Genomic DNA, 16868 nt, shown 5'->3' on the forward strand with positions numbered 1-16868 from the left:
GAAGATTTTATGAATGGAAAAAATTATTATCTTTTTTTAGGGGATTTTATAACATAGAGGATTCATCGGTTCAAACCTTTGACGAGGCCATGCTCTCTGTATTGGTCAACTTGTTACCGTCAATAATGGAAGTTCACTGGGCTGGTTCATTGAGATGGCTTCAATTACTCATTACCAGATTTTTGCCATTAGATAAAAATTACAGTATTGCACATAAATGTGTCACTTTGGTGCAACAGATAGCTACTGAAGTATCTAATAGAGTGAATCCGTACCATTTGCTGCTCGCGACAAGGTATTGTGTATTTCTTAACTTTTCCTTATATCCTTAACAACAAGTGCTTTTAATACTCAAAATAATTAGTGATTAACCAATTTAGTATATACAGTATTAAATTTTTCTAAGAATGATTTTTATTTAAAAAAAATAATCTTAACACAAATAAATTTTTCTCCAGGTTCGGTCTATATAACACGCCTTTTGAAACGGAACTTTTCGACTTAGAGCCACCAATGTTACCAAAGTTTAGTTCAATACCCGTGACGTATGCATCTGTTGTAACCAGTGAGCAAACAGGTCCTCCTGTCGCTTCGTCGAGTGCTATACACTCGTCCAAGATATCACAGGATTCTATTGATTTGAGGGACCTACTCACACTGCCTACACATCCCGCTAATGAATTTGTAATATCCAGCAAGTTGAAGGCACTGTGTACCAATCAGAATATGAAAGGTCTTCTCGAGGTAATATTATTTAATAAATAAATAAATAAGATAATTGTATATCGACTGTGTTCTGTATTATTTATGATGTTTGAACGTTGATTTAGGTTGAACCTCTTCATTTTACTTGTCACGCTGCCTCCGACGGCACGAAGATGGAAAAGATCGATCCTGGTATGAATACAATTAATATTGGACCCACTTTGTATGATAGTGCAGCGACAAGCAACAATGGTGTGCCTGATATTAAAACAATACATCATACATATGTAAGTATTCTCTGCATGCATTTAAATGTATTAAAAGTTGTATATCTTTTTTTAATGAAACGATGTGTGAGTTATTTTGTAACTATGTATAAGAGCGAACACATAAATTGAATCATTGCTTTGTGTAAAAAGCGCTGCGATGTCAATAATAGTGATAATATTATAATTTTCTTGTGCAAATGTGACATTAAACTACGGACAATAAATTCGAGCAGACTTGAGCACAATTGTAAAATATAATACCATCTACGAAATAGTGCACCAAATTAATTCTCAGCATTCGTAGAACAGGCAAAGCGAATTACATTCTTTCGCAATTAACAGTGGCTGTATAAGTCTCAACTGTTCAGTCATAAAATGGCATATACAATATAGATGTTAGAGTAGTTGAATTTTAATTCAGATAGAAATATTAATTGTAGAACTTGGATGCTGGATCGCTAGGACCACATGTTCAAGCTAAATCGACAGCTACATTAAGCGATCTGCTTAGTATGTATACGGGAAGAGTGTTAAAGAAGCCATCTGCGCAACTATTGCTCACACCCGATGAACAATCGGATTATGATGAGGCTAATGAAATGTCTGGTGACAACCAGACTTGGCATAGCACGCAAAATAATATGCCTAGTTCACACATATTAAGTTCCATTATAACAAAAGAAAAGTCATGCTTACAAAATATCAATACTGCTGTAAACAAAGTTGAGGAGGGCAATCCTAAAAAGGTAGATTACATAGACAAGACACACGCACCATTCTTATTTTTTCTTTTTTTGGTAAATTCCTGTTTCTAAGTTCAGTGATACACTCCTTTCGTCGTTCAATCGCTTTGTTAATATGCTGATTGTAATAGAGACACTCATTCGCTAAAAGTTTTTTATCTATCAAATGCAGCTGAATGATGTTAAGTGCAAGTTGCATGAATTACATGAAATTTATTATGAAATTTATTATGTAATTAATTATGTACTCGATGTTAATATTATCCTTGCATATAATTACTGCATATATTATTTTTCGTACGCTCATGGGTTTTCTTCTCATTCCTTTGTTTTATTTTAAGTTATTCACAGCAAAGAACTAGCTATCAACTAGTTTTATATTAAGATCATCATTTAAACGATTTCCATTTTTTATGTGTACATGCAGCCGACAAAGTTTGTTTTTTTATACATTCGCTTTACTGTGTTTGATGCAATTATAGGACTAATTATCATATCTACTTAATGTACCGAGTATAATCTCATTTTTTATGTATGTTCTTGTATTACGCGAAAATCGTGCATAATGAAAATTTTGCAACAGACTTATCTTTCTGTATACATAAATCAACAGATCTACAAATGTGTATATTCAGAAAATTACAAAGTTGTGATTTAGTTACGTTTCAATTTATAACTCAATTGTTTGAAGTGTCCCATAATTGGCGACCTTAACGTAATGACATTCTATAATTAATCTGCATTTGATATTATTCATTAACGTTCTATTGAAGTAATATGCGCTCAAAATTAATTGAAAATATGGTTTCGTTACTTACTTATAATCAATTTTAGTTTGCGGGGAGACTCGTATTTACTTGCAATTTTAAAATATTATAAAACTCGACAAAAATTGTATCATTAACATTATGATCGCAAATCGTGGGACATTACGATGTAATTTTTTATGCGTTTCAGTATGTATCCAAAATACAATTGCCTATTCCACAGTAATAATCGCTGCAGTGAATGAAATAGCATTCCGCTTTCTTATATTTTTGTCACATTGTGTTTGAGAAGTGTGTAAATTTAATAAATAATTATTTCATCAGCGATTAATAAATTATGTATGTTGCAGCGCGAAGATATTACATTCCCGTGGGGGAGATTGCTATGTTGGCCGCCTCAGCAAGCATTGGTTGTCGAACGGATGCATTCGGGAGCCCGTCGATTCGTTATTTTAGATTTCGGATCACCCATATTGCTGACCGATTTGATGATACCTTCGTGCAATGATTTGGTATCGCTATCCATAGATATTTGGACTAAGAGCGAAGAAATAGACGGCACACGGCTTATTGTCGCAGGTGATATTGGAGGTAGGCCGTTGATCGTCTGTGATCTTCAGCCGCCACCTGTGTGTAGATATCTCAAGGTAAAATATCTAATACATCAATAATAATAGATCTTTATTTTAGTCGGTTCTTTTTCCTATGATGTTTATAAACCCCTTTCTAGAGAGCCTCACAAGGAGAAAGTGATAAATTGCATCACGTGATTCGTCTCCTCTGATTGGACCAAGACATCAAAACTCCATAGGCATGGAAAAGAAAACTGGTCACGAGATTCCCGTCCTGATTGAACGCGAGCATTCACGTGATGCAATTTATCACTCTCTCCCTGTGAGGCTCTCTACCCCTTTCTGATCATATTTACTTTATCCCATAAGTGTTTATTATCTCTAAAACATTGTCTTACAGTCAAAGTTAAAGTCGCTATTGTGCATACAATACATTTTTTATTATTCATTTAATTTTTCTTTTTTATGTATATCAATCAATTGCCTTTCTTTTACTTCTTTACTTATAAAATATGAATCGAGTTTTCCTCTGTAAATTAATTATTTACTTTATATGATTATTAGATCACTACAATAGGACGCTATGGAATGTCCACAACTACGTGTAAAATACCATTAGGAATGTTTTACGGACATATGGTAGTTTTGCCTGGGGAAGATTATTCGGAAACAAATGAAGCTTCATCATTTGATGCCGATATTTTTGATTCTTCTTTACAAGCTACCGTTGATACGCAATGTAATATATTATCGGCTTTAGCAGAAGATGTACAATGCAGGTATTGCATATAAGATATAATAAAAGAAATAATGATAAAATAATACAAATATTTGCGCGTGTGTGTTTTCTGTTAATGTATAGAAATATTTTTCTCTTGTTTTTAGATTTAGTTTAGCTACTGAAAGACTAAAAACTTTGTTGGATCCATTATTGTGTTCGGAAACTCCTAATGTTATGCATATGCAAAATTATCTATGTTATAATAAGATACCTAATGAAAATAAGGAACAGCCGTCGGCGAAAATAATGTCGACATACCAAGTGAGTCATAATTATGAATTGTTATTTTCAGGATGACTCAAGTTCACTACTTTATATAATTTTAATACATATCAAAACACACGTATTGATCTGTCATTGTTATAGGAATGTATTATGTTCCAACATCAATTAAATGTCGTACGGAGTGTCTGGCGACGTCTCGAGTGGTGGAGAGGTATGCGGAATGTGCCAACAACGTCTTTCGCAAATGCACCCAGCGACAAATTACGAGTTCTTGAAGAGACTCTTCTTGACATTTTACTGTATATCGTGTACGAAATTGGCCCATTACCTAGTGTATGTATATTACAGATATTAAGTGCAAAATTATGATAAATCGCCAAAATGTTAAAAATTCAATATTAGATACAATCAATATTAGCCACAATCAATATTGTGCTGCATTTTTTATGTATCATATTAGCACATGACATTTGGTTTCATTACTTCATACGTGACGAGGTCTGTATATGACATGGCGTTTTTTAATCACAGGTATATCGACCAACGTCATTATATGAAGTTTTCACTCCAACAATTTGTGAGAAATTTTTCCATTCGATATGCGTTGTAACGCCAGCCCCACGTTTGCAACTTCAAGCTGCTGCGCTCTTAGCTGGCATGGCAGGGCATCAACCATGGTGGGGCAACTTCTTATCTAATACCCTAATAAATCTTTACTCGTCGGCGTCTACACACATTTTCCCACAAGATAGGTGAGGCTTTATATTTATTTGAATACATTTATATTTAAATATATTTTATAAATCGATATAAAGGATATATTTATTATTTCGCGCATGACTTGTAAATATTATACATATAAAGCAAAAAGATACAAAAATTTAAAGAGAATTTAGAAAATTCGCTTCTTGTTTCATTACTTTATGATTGCTTTATGACTTATAAAATGTGAATTAATGTTTAAACATAATTTTTTTATATTAAAATTTTGTTTTTAGGGTGTTTATTTTACTAACATTCCTTGGACGGAAGTCATTAATAGCCGGGGGAAATAAATCTTCAGTTATTGAAGCCATGGTTCGTACATTGGGTAAATTATTGGCTCCTCTTACGAACGCGCCATCTAATTCCAATCGACTGGACATCACCTTAATAGGCTGGGTATTATTATTTTTATCGGTATGCTTAGACACCATCGCACCACCGCCTTGTTTCGAGGACAATCACGAGAAAACTAGGGAACAAGGTATTTAATATGCGACGTGTTTATGCACATTTAAAAAATATTTTTTTCGTGATTATTAGCACACCTTAAAAACATACTAGAAAATTAATAAATAAAAGGAAAGTGATTTTACATACATGTGAAAATATTTTAAAATAAACTAGTGCTTCAGTGCAATCTTAAAAAAAACGAAATATTCTTTTTTTATTGCGATTTTATAACAGAATAATATCTATAACGTTTTTATTTTGGAAGGTTTATTTTCCCGTTGGGAGTTTATTCAAGGAGAATCGGCTATGCAAAGGAGATATGTAAATGCTAACCGATCATCAGCCTCTCGTAGTTACCGTAAAAGATTACAAAAGCGATTGTTGCATCATAAACAGCAACTTCATGAATTAGAACAAGCGAAAAAATCTGCAGCGTCTAAAGTATGTATATAATATTGAGCGATAGTTTTCATTTATAAAATAACTGTTAGATTAAAAAATATATATATTATTTAGGGATTGATGACTCTTTCGTCTGACGCTGCTACATTGTACAATAAGGTGGAAGCGACTCTGAAGGTTCAAGAACGTTATTTCAAGAAGACATTAAAGCAACATTCCGCAAAACATTACAAGGATATTCTTAAGAGAAATGAGTCGCTGCTCCGCAGTCCGTGTTGTAGTCAATCACGACAATCCAATACCAGGTTGGTACATGAATTTTATCATGCATGATTTTTAAGATATGGTTCAATATATAATTCAAAAAACATTTTTTTATTATTTATATATTATTACATATATATTTGCAGTAAATCCGATGTCATGGATTTGGAAATCGAGTACAGTGTGACAAACTTGTCTCACCAGAATGTTTTACCAGTGGCTCGCGGTCTCATCGCGCTCATTTTACACAATTCGGCTAATGTGGATATGTTTCTGTTAGCTTGCAAGGTAAGATCTAAGTTTGAAGACACACAAACTACATATCAATATGAAATACCATGGATTCTTGTCAGGCTCATATATTGTAAGATTTGATTTATTTAAAATGTACTGTAACTCGATCAAAAAAAAGTTGAGTTTTGTTATTCGCGAAGTTGTTTTTTTTTCAAAATGCACAAAATTACATTGCTATATACAAATATTTTCGAAATGCTACAATTTGGTTTAGAAGAAAGAAACCTTATTTTGTGCAAATTTATAGAGCTCTGTATGTATTATTTTTTGTTTTCACAATCAGGTTTGTAATTTATAAATCTGATATGTTATAAAATACACAAAAGGAAACAAATTTTACACAGATTATAGAACGTGATTCTTTTGATCTCTTTAATGACATTTAATTATATAGATAAAGCAATTGGATCTACAATATCTACGTGGCTTCGTAATTATACGTCTATAATTATATTTTTGAATTATCGTACATAGGTAGTCGCTAGGCTAGTAGTATCTACACGTCCCGCAATAGGCTTGTGCGAGCTTATGACCGAAGAACAACTCTTGAAATTAATCAGATTGGCAACGGACACGTCCGACGCTGCTTGGTCGTCGCATGCTGTTTCTTGTCTTCTAATGGACCTACTAGAAGGTGATTATAATTTAGATTATAACTTTTTTATCACAAAAAATAATTATAAATAATTCATAATATTTCGTTTACATAAATCTTTAAAGAAGTTAATTCGTTTACATAAATCTTTAAAGTATTAGGAAGTTTGCTCTCTATCTTTTTCTTGAAATAAAATAGTAAATCCTAGTGATTTAATTAAAGTGCAAAATACATAGATAAATTTTGATTTGCAGGAGGACGATTGTATCCTAAAGCATGTACTTCTACGCACGAAGGTAGTCCGTCTGAAGAGATTTTGGAGACTCTGGGGAGTCATACGGACGAAAGTCGTACGGAGGAGGACTCGACCAATGTCGCTAGTACTAGTGCACCTTCTACTGCCACATTAGGTGAAGGGTTTACCGAAGGCGATGCGGACGAGGATGTGCAAGATAATATCGTAGTAACTTCAACCACCCCTGGCACGTCAAAATCCAATGGTTATCTTCCATCCCTTTTGGAATCGGATGATAGCGAATTGGAAGACTTTCTGGACGACATATTGGAACGTGGTAGAAATATGTTGAAGAAAGACAGCACAGTATCGAAAATTTTAGCTTCTGCCATTGCTGGGTATCTTTTCTTTCTTTTATTCTTTTATTCTATATTTAAAAGAAAGTAATGACCTGATTAGAAGGTAATAAATAAATGATATATTTTTAGGAGCATGTCTTTAGCGATGGACGCACGCTTGGAGTACGGAGTTGAAATGGGCGTAGAAATATCACTGAGGATACTTGCTACATTTGGCATATATAATCTACCTCACAGCATAAATGCGACAATACACGTTAGTAATAAAAATAGAAAAGTATATATTATCGATTGATTTTTATTGATATATTCATCTTGTTGTCTATATTAGAATTAGGATATTACGTATTTCTTTAAATGTGCTATAGATATTTTCAAAACTTCTTAGTAAGGAAAAGAGATAATTATTAATATTTGTTAAGAAATAATTATTGTAAAGACATGCCATCATATGAATCGAATTTTATATAGGTACCAACAGAAGCAAATCGCTGTTGTCAACAACCGTTCTTGCGTACCGAAACGAACGATAGAAGTCAAGAAACTGGGAACTTTTCTGATCCTACCCCTTCTAATCTTTCGATATTGACAAGATGTTTCGAAAAGATGTTCACAGATTTATACCTACGAGTAAGTTATTTATTATTGAAATAAAATACACACTTGTAATATATTATTAGATGCAGAGGGTTTTTTTATATTTATTTTAAATCAAACGTTATTGATTTGGCTTTTTTCTTCCTTCAAAAGAGATTGAAAAAATTTATCTCTAGATGAAAAAATTAGAATGATATTTCGATTAATACAATTTTTTCTAAATTATGTAATTTATTCAACTTTATACGACAAAATAAATTATACATTTATATATATATATTTCATATTGTTTCCTATTGACACTATTTTTAACAAGCATATAAATTTGAATTTAGTTTTATTAGATATGAATATTTTGTATTAAATTATATTTTTCCTGAATATATTATTCATATATTTTTATCTATGTTTCTGTATAACAGAATAGCAGTACAAACTTGGAACTTGTTCTCCAACTTTGGTTTGCACTGAATATGGATGCTGCTACTGAACATCCAGGGTCGCAGTTTGAACCTTCTTTGACACCTTTGATTCCACTCAGTCCAGCAGCTATTTCTAGCTTAATATCTGCACTTTCGTGGTAAATTAATAAATAAGTATATTGGTGATATGAGCTATGATAACATTTAATATGTTTCAAAACTTTGATATTAATATTTTTATTGTGTACTTAATTTGTATCAAATTTTAGGCACACTGAGGTTTCTTTACGTGCTTGGTGTCTTGCGTTGCAATGTTTAACTATCGTCTGCAATCAACCATTACGAAGATATTCTGGTTTAGATGGCTTTATACCTAGTAGTCCTTCTATGGCTAGTTGTATTGTTAAAGAACGTAATACAGGCCCTATGTTGTTGCGCCTACTTTCCGGCAACGGATTAAATATTAATACGATGGACAAGCAATACATCATGGTGAGGATACTTTTTCATTTTATTATAAATTTTGGTGACATTGTTTGGTCGACATATCAAAGACTTTGATCAAGAGTTAAAGTTTCTTAGAAATTGCGTTTAAGATTTTACGCAGTACATTAAAATATATTAAATACTATTATAAAGCTATAAAATAAGTTCATAAAGAAACAAAATTAAATAAAATACAGATCATTAAGAGGTCGTTGGTAGCAGTATATTTTACTTAGTTTCTTTTAATTTATCAAGTTTATCAAATGAGATTTATAACATTATATATCTCGACTAAAAATTTTTTTACTTACTAAAGAATATGGCAGAAGCAAGAATTCTGTGCACATATTTAATGTATGTATTAATGCATTATTTAAATGTGATTTCTATGATAACTTATATATCATGCAAGAAAATAGATTAATGTTTAGTTATACTTTTTTTTTGTCTTATGATAATATTTCTATTTCAGGCTGGGCCTACAGTTTGCCAAGCATTACACGATTTTCTCGTTAGGCTACAAATAATGTGTGATGTTATTACAACGGATAGCTGTTTAGGTAATTCCCTGAAGGATCTCCTACTGAAAGTGATATACCAACTTGTGCAACCAAGCGGGCCTCTTATTTTAAGGAAGGGGCCTTTAGATGCGCAGTGCAAGCTAATAACATCTGTAGTTAATTTGAATTATGTCAATACTGACTTGAGTATTGCTATGAGTATATCAGAATGCGTTGGTGTGTTGGTTTCGACATATGTCAAAGGTTCCGAAGGTAAAGATTTTTTTTTTATCAAATATTTTTACAAATAAAATTAACAATAGAGACTAGAGGCAATGTGAGAAGGTTTTAGTAGAAAAAACATTAGTCTCACACAAATCAATCTATTCAAAAGTTATTCGTTAACAAGGTTATACATTTTAAATAGATGGCTTTATATTGATATTGTACAATTGCTTTTTGTTTTGGATATATTAAAAATTGTTTGTTAAAATTATTTTAATATGAAATTGTTTAAAAAATTATTATGAATATTGATGATTTAATGCGATTGTCTTTGGGTGCATTCAATAGACACAACGATTGAGTGAGCGTTCCGTAATTGTTGCCTGTGATTGGAATAGAGATTTTTAGATCTATGATAAATTTAGAAAAATATATCAATAGTAGCAAGCACTTAACTATGTCCGCTAAATGCACTTTGTCTTCGTAAAAAGATTATCAGAATCTCAATATTGTTTTAACAGTTGGCGCACAATGTGGAGGTGCAGTTGATTCGAACAATCAGTCCAGTAGTTTTGGTGGTCTATTTGCTTGCGTGCTTGGCGGTGATGCGAGACAATGTCGTCCCGCATCGTGGGATACTTTAATTGTGGCTCTCATCAAATTAGTATGCACACTCATTCAGACTCCATTACCAAATGTATGTATTTTGCATTCAAAAATTATCAAAGAAATGTATTTATATTGGTTTCTTTTTTTATAACATATAGAAAATGATTTTATATTTTAGACTCATCAAGATCCTTCAGAGGAATCGGCGGAAATGGAATTGTCTGATACGACCTGGAGTTCTAGAAGCAATGCAAGCGATTCTCAGAATGCAAATACTTGGCAAACGGATGAAAGTAAAGCGGCAGAGCAACGAAATTCTTTTCACTTACAACAACCTAAACCTAGCAAATCTTCCGTGCCTTGCTTGGCTGATACTGGTAACTACTAACTACATAAGAGACTATTTTATAAATATGTATTTATTCCCCACGCCAAATACGCTAAGTTTTAATTAAATCTTTATTTTTAAGTTTTGCAGCACGAGCCAACTATGATGCGTTTACTAGGCGCTCTCGGTCATAGCACAGGATCTTCGTTAGCTATGCTCTTAGGTGAAAGTGCGAGTGCAGCATCGACTACCGAGCTCGGCGATCCAGCTTCAATAGCGGATGCAACGTTCCAGCTCCTTACAACTCTTACGAAAAAGGCTAGCGATCCAACTCTAGTTCTCAAGCCGCTTTACCACTATCTCTCTTCGTGTAAGAATTTATATATTATAGAATCGAGAGCTTCATTATTAATCATTTTAATTCTGTGCGAAAAAAAGGAGCATAAAATCTTTATATATAAAATCTTGATTTTGAGAAACTAAAATAATTGTCATACTATTATTTGTAGCATGCGGTGAAACCGAATTAGGAGTTATGCAGCTATCCGAACCCCTTCTTTGGTATATCCTAAGGGTATTGGACAATGCATCATCGTTATCTATTTTTACCGCGATGGGTGGCGTAAAAGTGCTTTGCGAAAATCTTGTGAAATCAAGTAATAATGGTACCGCCAGTGCTTCCGCTTCGTCGGGAGTGATCGCTCTCGTCATGGAACATCTGTCGAACGCACCGAACGTGATGCAAATGATGGCGAGCAGTAGCAAGAAAGGCGTCAACTCGTTGGAAACTCACGACGACGGTTTACTGAATTTCGCGCCTCTTGGTACAATATCTTGGTTGAATCCGACTGCGCAGCCAGCGGATGTTCTCATACAGAATGCCACACCTCATAAACGTGCGAGAACACCGGCGTGGTCGTATCATTTTTATCCTGACGAGGCGTGGGTCGATCTTACCATCACTTTACCGTGCGCTATCCTGCTTAGGAAAGTGGAGCTACAACCACATCTTACGGCGTTATCCAGTAAGTTTCTTGTGTCTCAATTCATAAGCAAAAGTTGATGAAATCCTCAAGGTTTCTCTCTCTCTCATGATATGTACTTTCATTCATATTTCTACATTAGCACTTCCCTCTCTCTTATATATTCGCCTTGTCTAGATGTCAATATTGAGAAAGCTTCATAGAACCTCACTAATTTCTAATATTTCTACAACAACAATACACAGGATATTCTTTATTAAACGCGTTTCTTTCAAACTGTCAATTCTTTCTAAATTAAAAAATATTTTATTAAAAAATTAATTTTAGGTTCTGCAAAGAATTTGCAAAGCAAAAGAAATGCGATTGATGAGAGACAATCCTTGTAATTAAACACAAAACTTTTTTCTAACATACGCATATTTGTCTGACAGCGTGTCCATCGGCTGTGGCACTGGAAGTTTCAAGGGAGAGTAATGGCCCACTTACGCCGGTTTGTCCACCGATGCCAACGGCGGGCTTAACATACATACGCGTTACTTTATCACAACCAGAAGTCGCGACTTCCGTATTGGTGCGTCTATACAAACCGCGGGACTCGACAAACATAAATCTTAGTCAAATAAGATTACTGGGTACCACCGCGTTTGGCGAGATTAAAACGAATCCGGACACGATAGATGAAGAACAGCTAACGAAGACTAGGTAACATTATTTTCTCTCTCTTGTCCTAGAAGTGAGACTATTGGCGCCGTTATGGGTTAAAGATTTATCATGGCTATGAGAAATTAAGAAATTTATTTCTGATACGTTTATGTAGCTTGGGTTGGCTGAGATTATTGCATCAGTGCTTATCGGTAAGCATACTGAACAGTAATCTAGCCATCGAGGTGCTTAATTCCGCGGCTTCGGTCGAAGGCCTGGTCGAGGCATGCTGCAACCTCCTGTTACTCCCAGCACCGTCTCTTTTTACTCCCAACCTGGAGAGGGTTCTATTACAACTTGGCTTACACTCTCGAGAGCTTGGACTTCGTCTCATTGGTCTTTTACTCAACAACAGGTCTACCCCTTTCTTTCAAGGTATCGCTTTGTTTTCCATTTTCTGCAAATAAAATCAGCAATGGTCTTAAATGAAGCGACCGCGGTAAAGCTTCCTATTTTGAAGAAGCTCGCGTTTCAAATTATTTAAACTCTTCAGGTATAACATGTTACGAACGACGAAAAGATAATTCTTTTTTTAAAATCAATATTATTATTGAGAGGAAAGGCAAATGAGAGTACCATCGCAATTGTTAATAATGTATACAAATTTAATATTTTCAAGTGTATTTACTCCATGTATGAAACTGTATTACAATCCTTCTTATTCTCAATATTCTCGATCGAATGTTTCGGTCATCTTCAGCGAATAACACATTAGATAAAATTACCAGAGCACTCTTGTTAAATCATATGTGATTACACATTTCAACGTTGTGAATGTCCCTTCTTAATAATTATACTGTTAAGATTAGTTCAGTCAAGAATGCGTAACATTTTTAATATTAATAAGTGAAAAATAATCCAAATTTAATAGATAGCTATTAGACAATTAGTTTGCGTCAAGATATATAAAGCAATTCTTTTTTTTATATTTGAGATATGTAACAAATTATGTGTGCTATATAAATTAGAGAATAAATAATTTTTTTAAATATTTACAAGTAAAATTGATAATATTTGCTGGTTTATTCAGTATTTTCTATAAAAATTTATATCACTTTGAAATCTTTATATAATAAATATTAATTTTATTAGTATTATGACATTAACGAAAATATTTATTGCTTAAGATGCCACGAATACTAAGGCTGTTTTTGAATTAAATATTTAACAATAATCTCTTCTTTTAAGCTTGTGACGATATACTAAAATATTTGTGCTGATATTGATAGGAGCTGTGACTTCCCAGGAAACGTCCATCGTACAATTGGTCGTTGAATTGCTCCAGCAATTGTGTTCCATTCGAGACTTTAGCACGGAGGCTCGCATGAAAGCCGTTCTTACATGGTTGCAAATATCGGCTGCGAATGGAATATCTCAGAGGAACAGTAATCCCAATTCAATGAATCCACCAGCGGTATATATTCACTGTGTATCTTCTATCATTTGGAAGGCTCATCAACAACAGAATCACAACTACGATCTGCAAGTCTTGCTGACAGATGAGCTGTTCTAGTAAGACTTTAATCACATATTCTTTTATGTTTCAAATTTTTCTATTCGAACATAAGTCAATTTTTATTAATATATACAAATTTCATTTTGGATATCTTTGATCTTTCTTTAAAGATAAAGAATTCGAGTATTATAATTATTTGAATATTATAAATATATAAATTATTGTATATGAGATAGTTTTCATTTAAGCTATTTTCTTATAAAGCTATTTAACATTTATTGTGTCCAACTCTTCAATTAATCCCAATTTTTTTTTTCGTTAAACAGTTCATTGTACAAATGGACCCTGACTCTTGGAAACAATTCAGCCTTGAAGCAAGCGATTGATTCTGTTCTGTGCGCTTTCTGTTATGTGAGGCCATCGTTGTTGATTTTGCTTCTGGAATGGGTACAAATTTTAGTACCGAATATCGCGGTAAATCCGACTTCTTCTATATCCGACGACTGCAAAGAAAGCGAAGAACAGACGGATGATAAGAAGAGCGATCTGAACGCCGAGGGATGGTATTGTCAGTTTATCTTGCTGAAACATAAATGGTTGCATTTGACAGAGGGACAATTGCTGACTGTCGCTGCAGCGGCTCGTTCACCACCCGGTACTCAGCAATTGATCGATTCTGGTCTTCCAGCGTTACTGACAGCATCGATTACAGGTTCAACTTTTTTTCTACTTCAGATATAAAAACCTGTTTTAGACAATTTATAATTTGTGATAAAATTCTGAATATAATTTGATATGTATACCTTCCATTAAATATATCATTTTTATTAGGAGACATAATTTTATGTTAAATTTTTAAAAATTTTATTACAGATTTATTACAGATGTATTTTTCGTACAAAAAGTATAAATTGTGCTTCGAATTAGTTACGCTAAAATGCTTTTAAATGCATTTCAAGCAAATTTGTTTAGAATTTATTATTAATGCAATAACACTTATACATTTAGATTTCTGTAATCTGGAGAAATCCAAACAACGAGATAGTAAAATGGCATCGGGCGACAGCAATGAAAATAATGTGACTGAAGATGTCAACTCGACAGATAGCGATAAGGCAGCAGGTTCGAGTTCCGGATCAAATAATTATTCTGGTAAATATTGACATTACACATTGTGATATTTTAGCTTATTTCTAAATCAATATGTTTAAATTATTTAAAGACGGGAATTATAAAGTTATATATCCTTTTTCTCTCTCTCAGGTGGATTATGTATGACAAAACCAGAAAGTATAGCGATAGTGATAGAATTCCTAACACTTGTATGTGCGGAAGGCAGAATGCGTGATTGGCTTGGTGAAGAAGGTCGTGGTTTTTGGTTACCACTTCTATCGCTTCTTAGTAATCGTCCTATTGAAAGCCCATCCACATCTGCGTCGAGGTACAAATGTTTACATGACCTTTAGATATATTAGATTAAAGACATGGTAATTGCATCAATGTATGTGCAAAAACTGTAATACTGTACTATACAGGGTGTTTCCAAATTAAATGGCAAAACTTCGGGAGCGTGTAGAGGAGTAAAAAACTAAGAAAAAAAGTCCTATAGACATATGCTCGTTTTTGCTCCGTTTCAGAGAAATCGAAAAAAAATGTTTTTTTTACCTGCAAGATTAAATGGGGACCGTTTTCTAAATTTCTTGGAGAATGAATTTTCTGACTATTTAGAAAACATCCCATTACAACAACGTACTGAAATGTGGTTTCAATTAGATGGATGCCCTGCTCATTACAGCAGAGTCGCTAGAACCTGGTTAGATAGAGCACTGTTCTTGCGATATTCTGTTCGCTGCAGCTACGATACGATTTCTCAAATGTTGCTCTGATTGAATAGGCGAAGAATAAACTTCTTGCTTCAGAGTACCCCATGCATAGAAATCTAATGGCGTTAAGTCGGGCGAACGAGTTGCCCAATGTACTGCTCCTCCACGTCCAATCCATCGTTGTGGGAATTTTCTATCTAACCAGGTTCTAGCGACTCTGCTGTAATGAGCAGGGCATCCATCTAATTGAAACCACATTTCAGTACGTTGTTGTAATGGGATGTTTTCTAAATAGTCAGAAAATTCATTCTCCAAGAAATTTAGAAAACGGTCCCCATTTAATCTTGCAGGTAAAAAAAACATTTTTTTTCGATTTCTCTGAAACGGAGCAAAAACGAGCATATGTCTATAGGACTTTTTTTCTTAGTTTTTTACTCCTCTACACGCTCCCGAAGTTTTGCGATTTAATTTGGAAACACCCTGTATATTGCCATCATCATCATTGATGCCACAATCCGAATTGAACTTTTAATTTCCTGGAAAAAAGTCATTCTATGTGAACTTTGGCTTCTTTTTTGTTATGTTACTATTGCAATTTTTTTTTATACAAAGAAGAGTTGTAAACCTTTTGCCTAATCTCCACTTTGGATGACTTTCGAGAAACCTTGTTTTTAAAACTTATTTATTTAAAATTTTTTATCCTCTGAGGAATAATGCAATTAGTATTTATCCCTAATTATCTTGAAATCAAATCCATATTTCGGATATTTTGTTACTATTATACTGGAATAGTTTTTATTCAAAATTTCTAATAATATGAAAATATATAAAGGCTCTAAGAAATGATAAAAACTGGGAACATTAAGAAGTTAAATAAAAATACATCGTAAATAATATAAATTATAAACTATCGCTACACTTATGAATTCAATATTTATCTCTATAATACAACTCACAGAATAATGTAAATGGTTTTTACTACTACAGTATTATATTTTATATATATATATATATATTTACGTTTATTCTTCTACAGACGATAAATATTCAATATATATTTCGCGATATAGATACATGTTACTTTATATGTATTATGCTTTTTTGTAGTTGTTCGAAAACAAGCGCATCATATGCGTTATTGGAAAGCGCTATGATTAAATTCTTATCAAGATGTTGTTGGTGTCACCTGGCTAATCAAAAATTATTGGCGAAGCTTCTTATCGAAGTCATTTCTCAACAACGAACTACTTCAAGTAAGTGTACTGCGGTATCGAAAGTCGCTTGTATAATTTCAAGTTTCGCTAAGTATAA

General features: G+C 33.3%; 1 protein-coding gene across 1 annotated transcript in view; it reads left to right on the plus strand.

The window, feature by feature from the left end:
* Positions 1-16868, plus strand: part of Bruce (BIR repeat containing ubiquitin-conjugating enzyme) — a 31126-nt gene that overhangs the window by 7535 nt on the left and 6723 nt on the right. Inside the window, exons 12-42 of the mRNA XM_018455044.1 lie at positions 41-295; positions 459-744; positions 831-992; positions 1415-1720; positions 2835-3131; positions 3621-3835; positions 3942-4098; positions 4204-4395; positions 4594-4814; positions 5061-5308; positions 5543-5718; positions 5794-5984; positions 6090-6231; positions 6712-6871; positions 7087-7465; positions 7556-7682; positions 7898-8056; positions 8446-8603; positions 8715-8937; positions 9404-9704; positions 10178-10353; positions 10444-10642; positions 10736-10963; positions 11103-11618; positions 12008-12278; positions 12394-12653; positions 13508-13790; positions 14061-14446; positions 14743-14886; positions 14998-15175; positions 16665-16810. Coding sequence (XP_018310546.1) covers positions 41-295; positions 459-744; positions 831-992; positions 1415-1720; positions 2835-3131; positions 3621-3835; positions 3942-4098; positions 4204-4395; positions 4594-4814; positions 5061-5308; positions 5543-5718; positions 5794-5984; positions 6090-6231; positions 6712-6871; positions 7087-7465; positions 7556-7682; positions 7898-8056; positions 8446-8603; positions 8715-8937; positions 9404-9704; positions 10178-10353; positions 10444-10642; positions 10736-10963; positions 11103-11618; positions 12008-12278; positions 12394-12653; positions 13508-13790; positions 14061-14446; positions 14743-14886; positions 14998-15175; positions 16665-16810 — 7142 coding nt within the window. The remainder of the gene's footprint in view (positions 1-40; positions 296-458; positions 745-830; positions 993-1414; positions 1721-2834; positions 3132-3620; positions 3836-3941; positions 4099-4203; positions 4396-4593; positions 4815-5060; positions 5309-5542; positions 5719-5793; positions 5985-6089; positions 6232-6711; positions 6872-7086; positions 7466-7555; positions 7683-7897; positions 8057-8445; positions 8604-8714; positions 8938-9403; positions 9705-10177; positions 10354-10443; positions 10643-10735; positions 10964-11102; positions 11619-12007; positions 12279-12393; positions 12654-13507; positions 13791-14060; positions 14447-14742; positions 14887-14997; positions 15176-16664; positions 16811-16868) is intronic.

The sequence above is a fragment of the Mycetomoellerius zeteki genome, unplaced genomic scaffold, assembly GCF_001594055.1.
Source record: "Mycetomoellerius zeteki isolate Tzet28-1 unplaced genomic scaffold, Tzet1.0 scaffold47, whole genome shotgun sequence".
Classification (NCBI taxonomy): Eukaryota; Metazoa; Arthropoda; class Insecta; order Hymenoptera; family Formicidae; genus Mycetomoellerius; species Mycetomoellerius zeteki.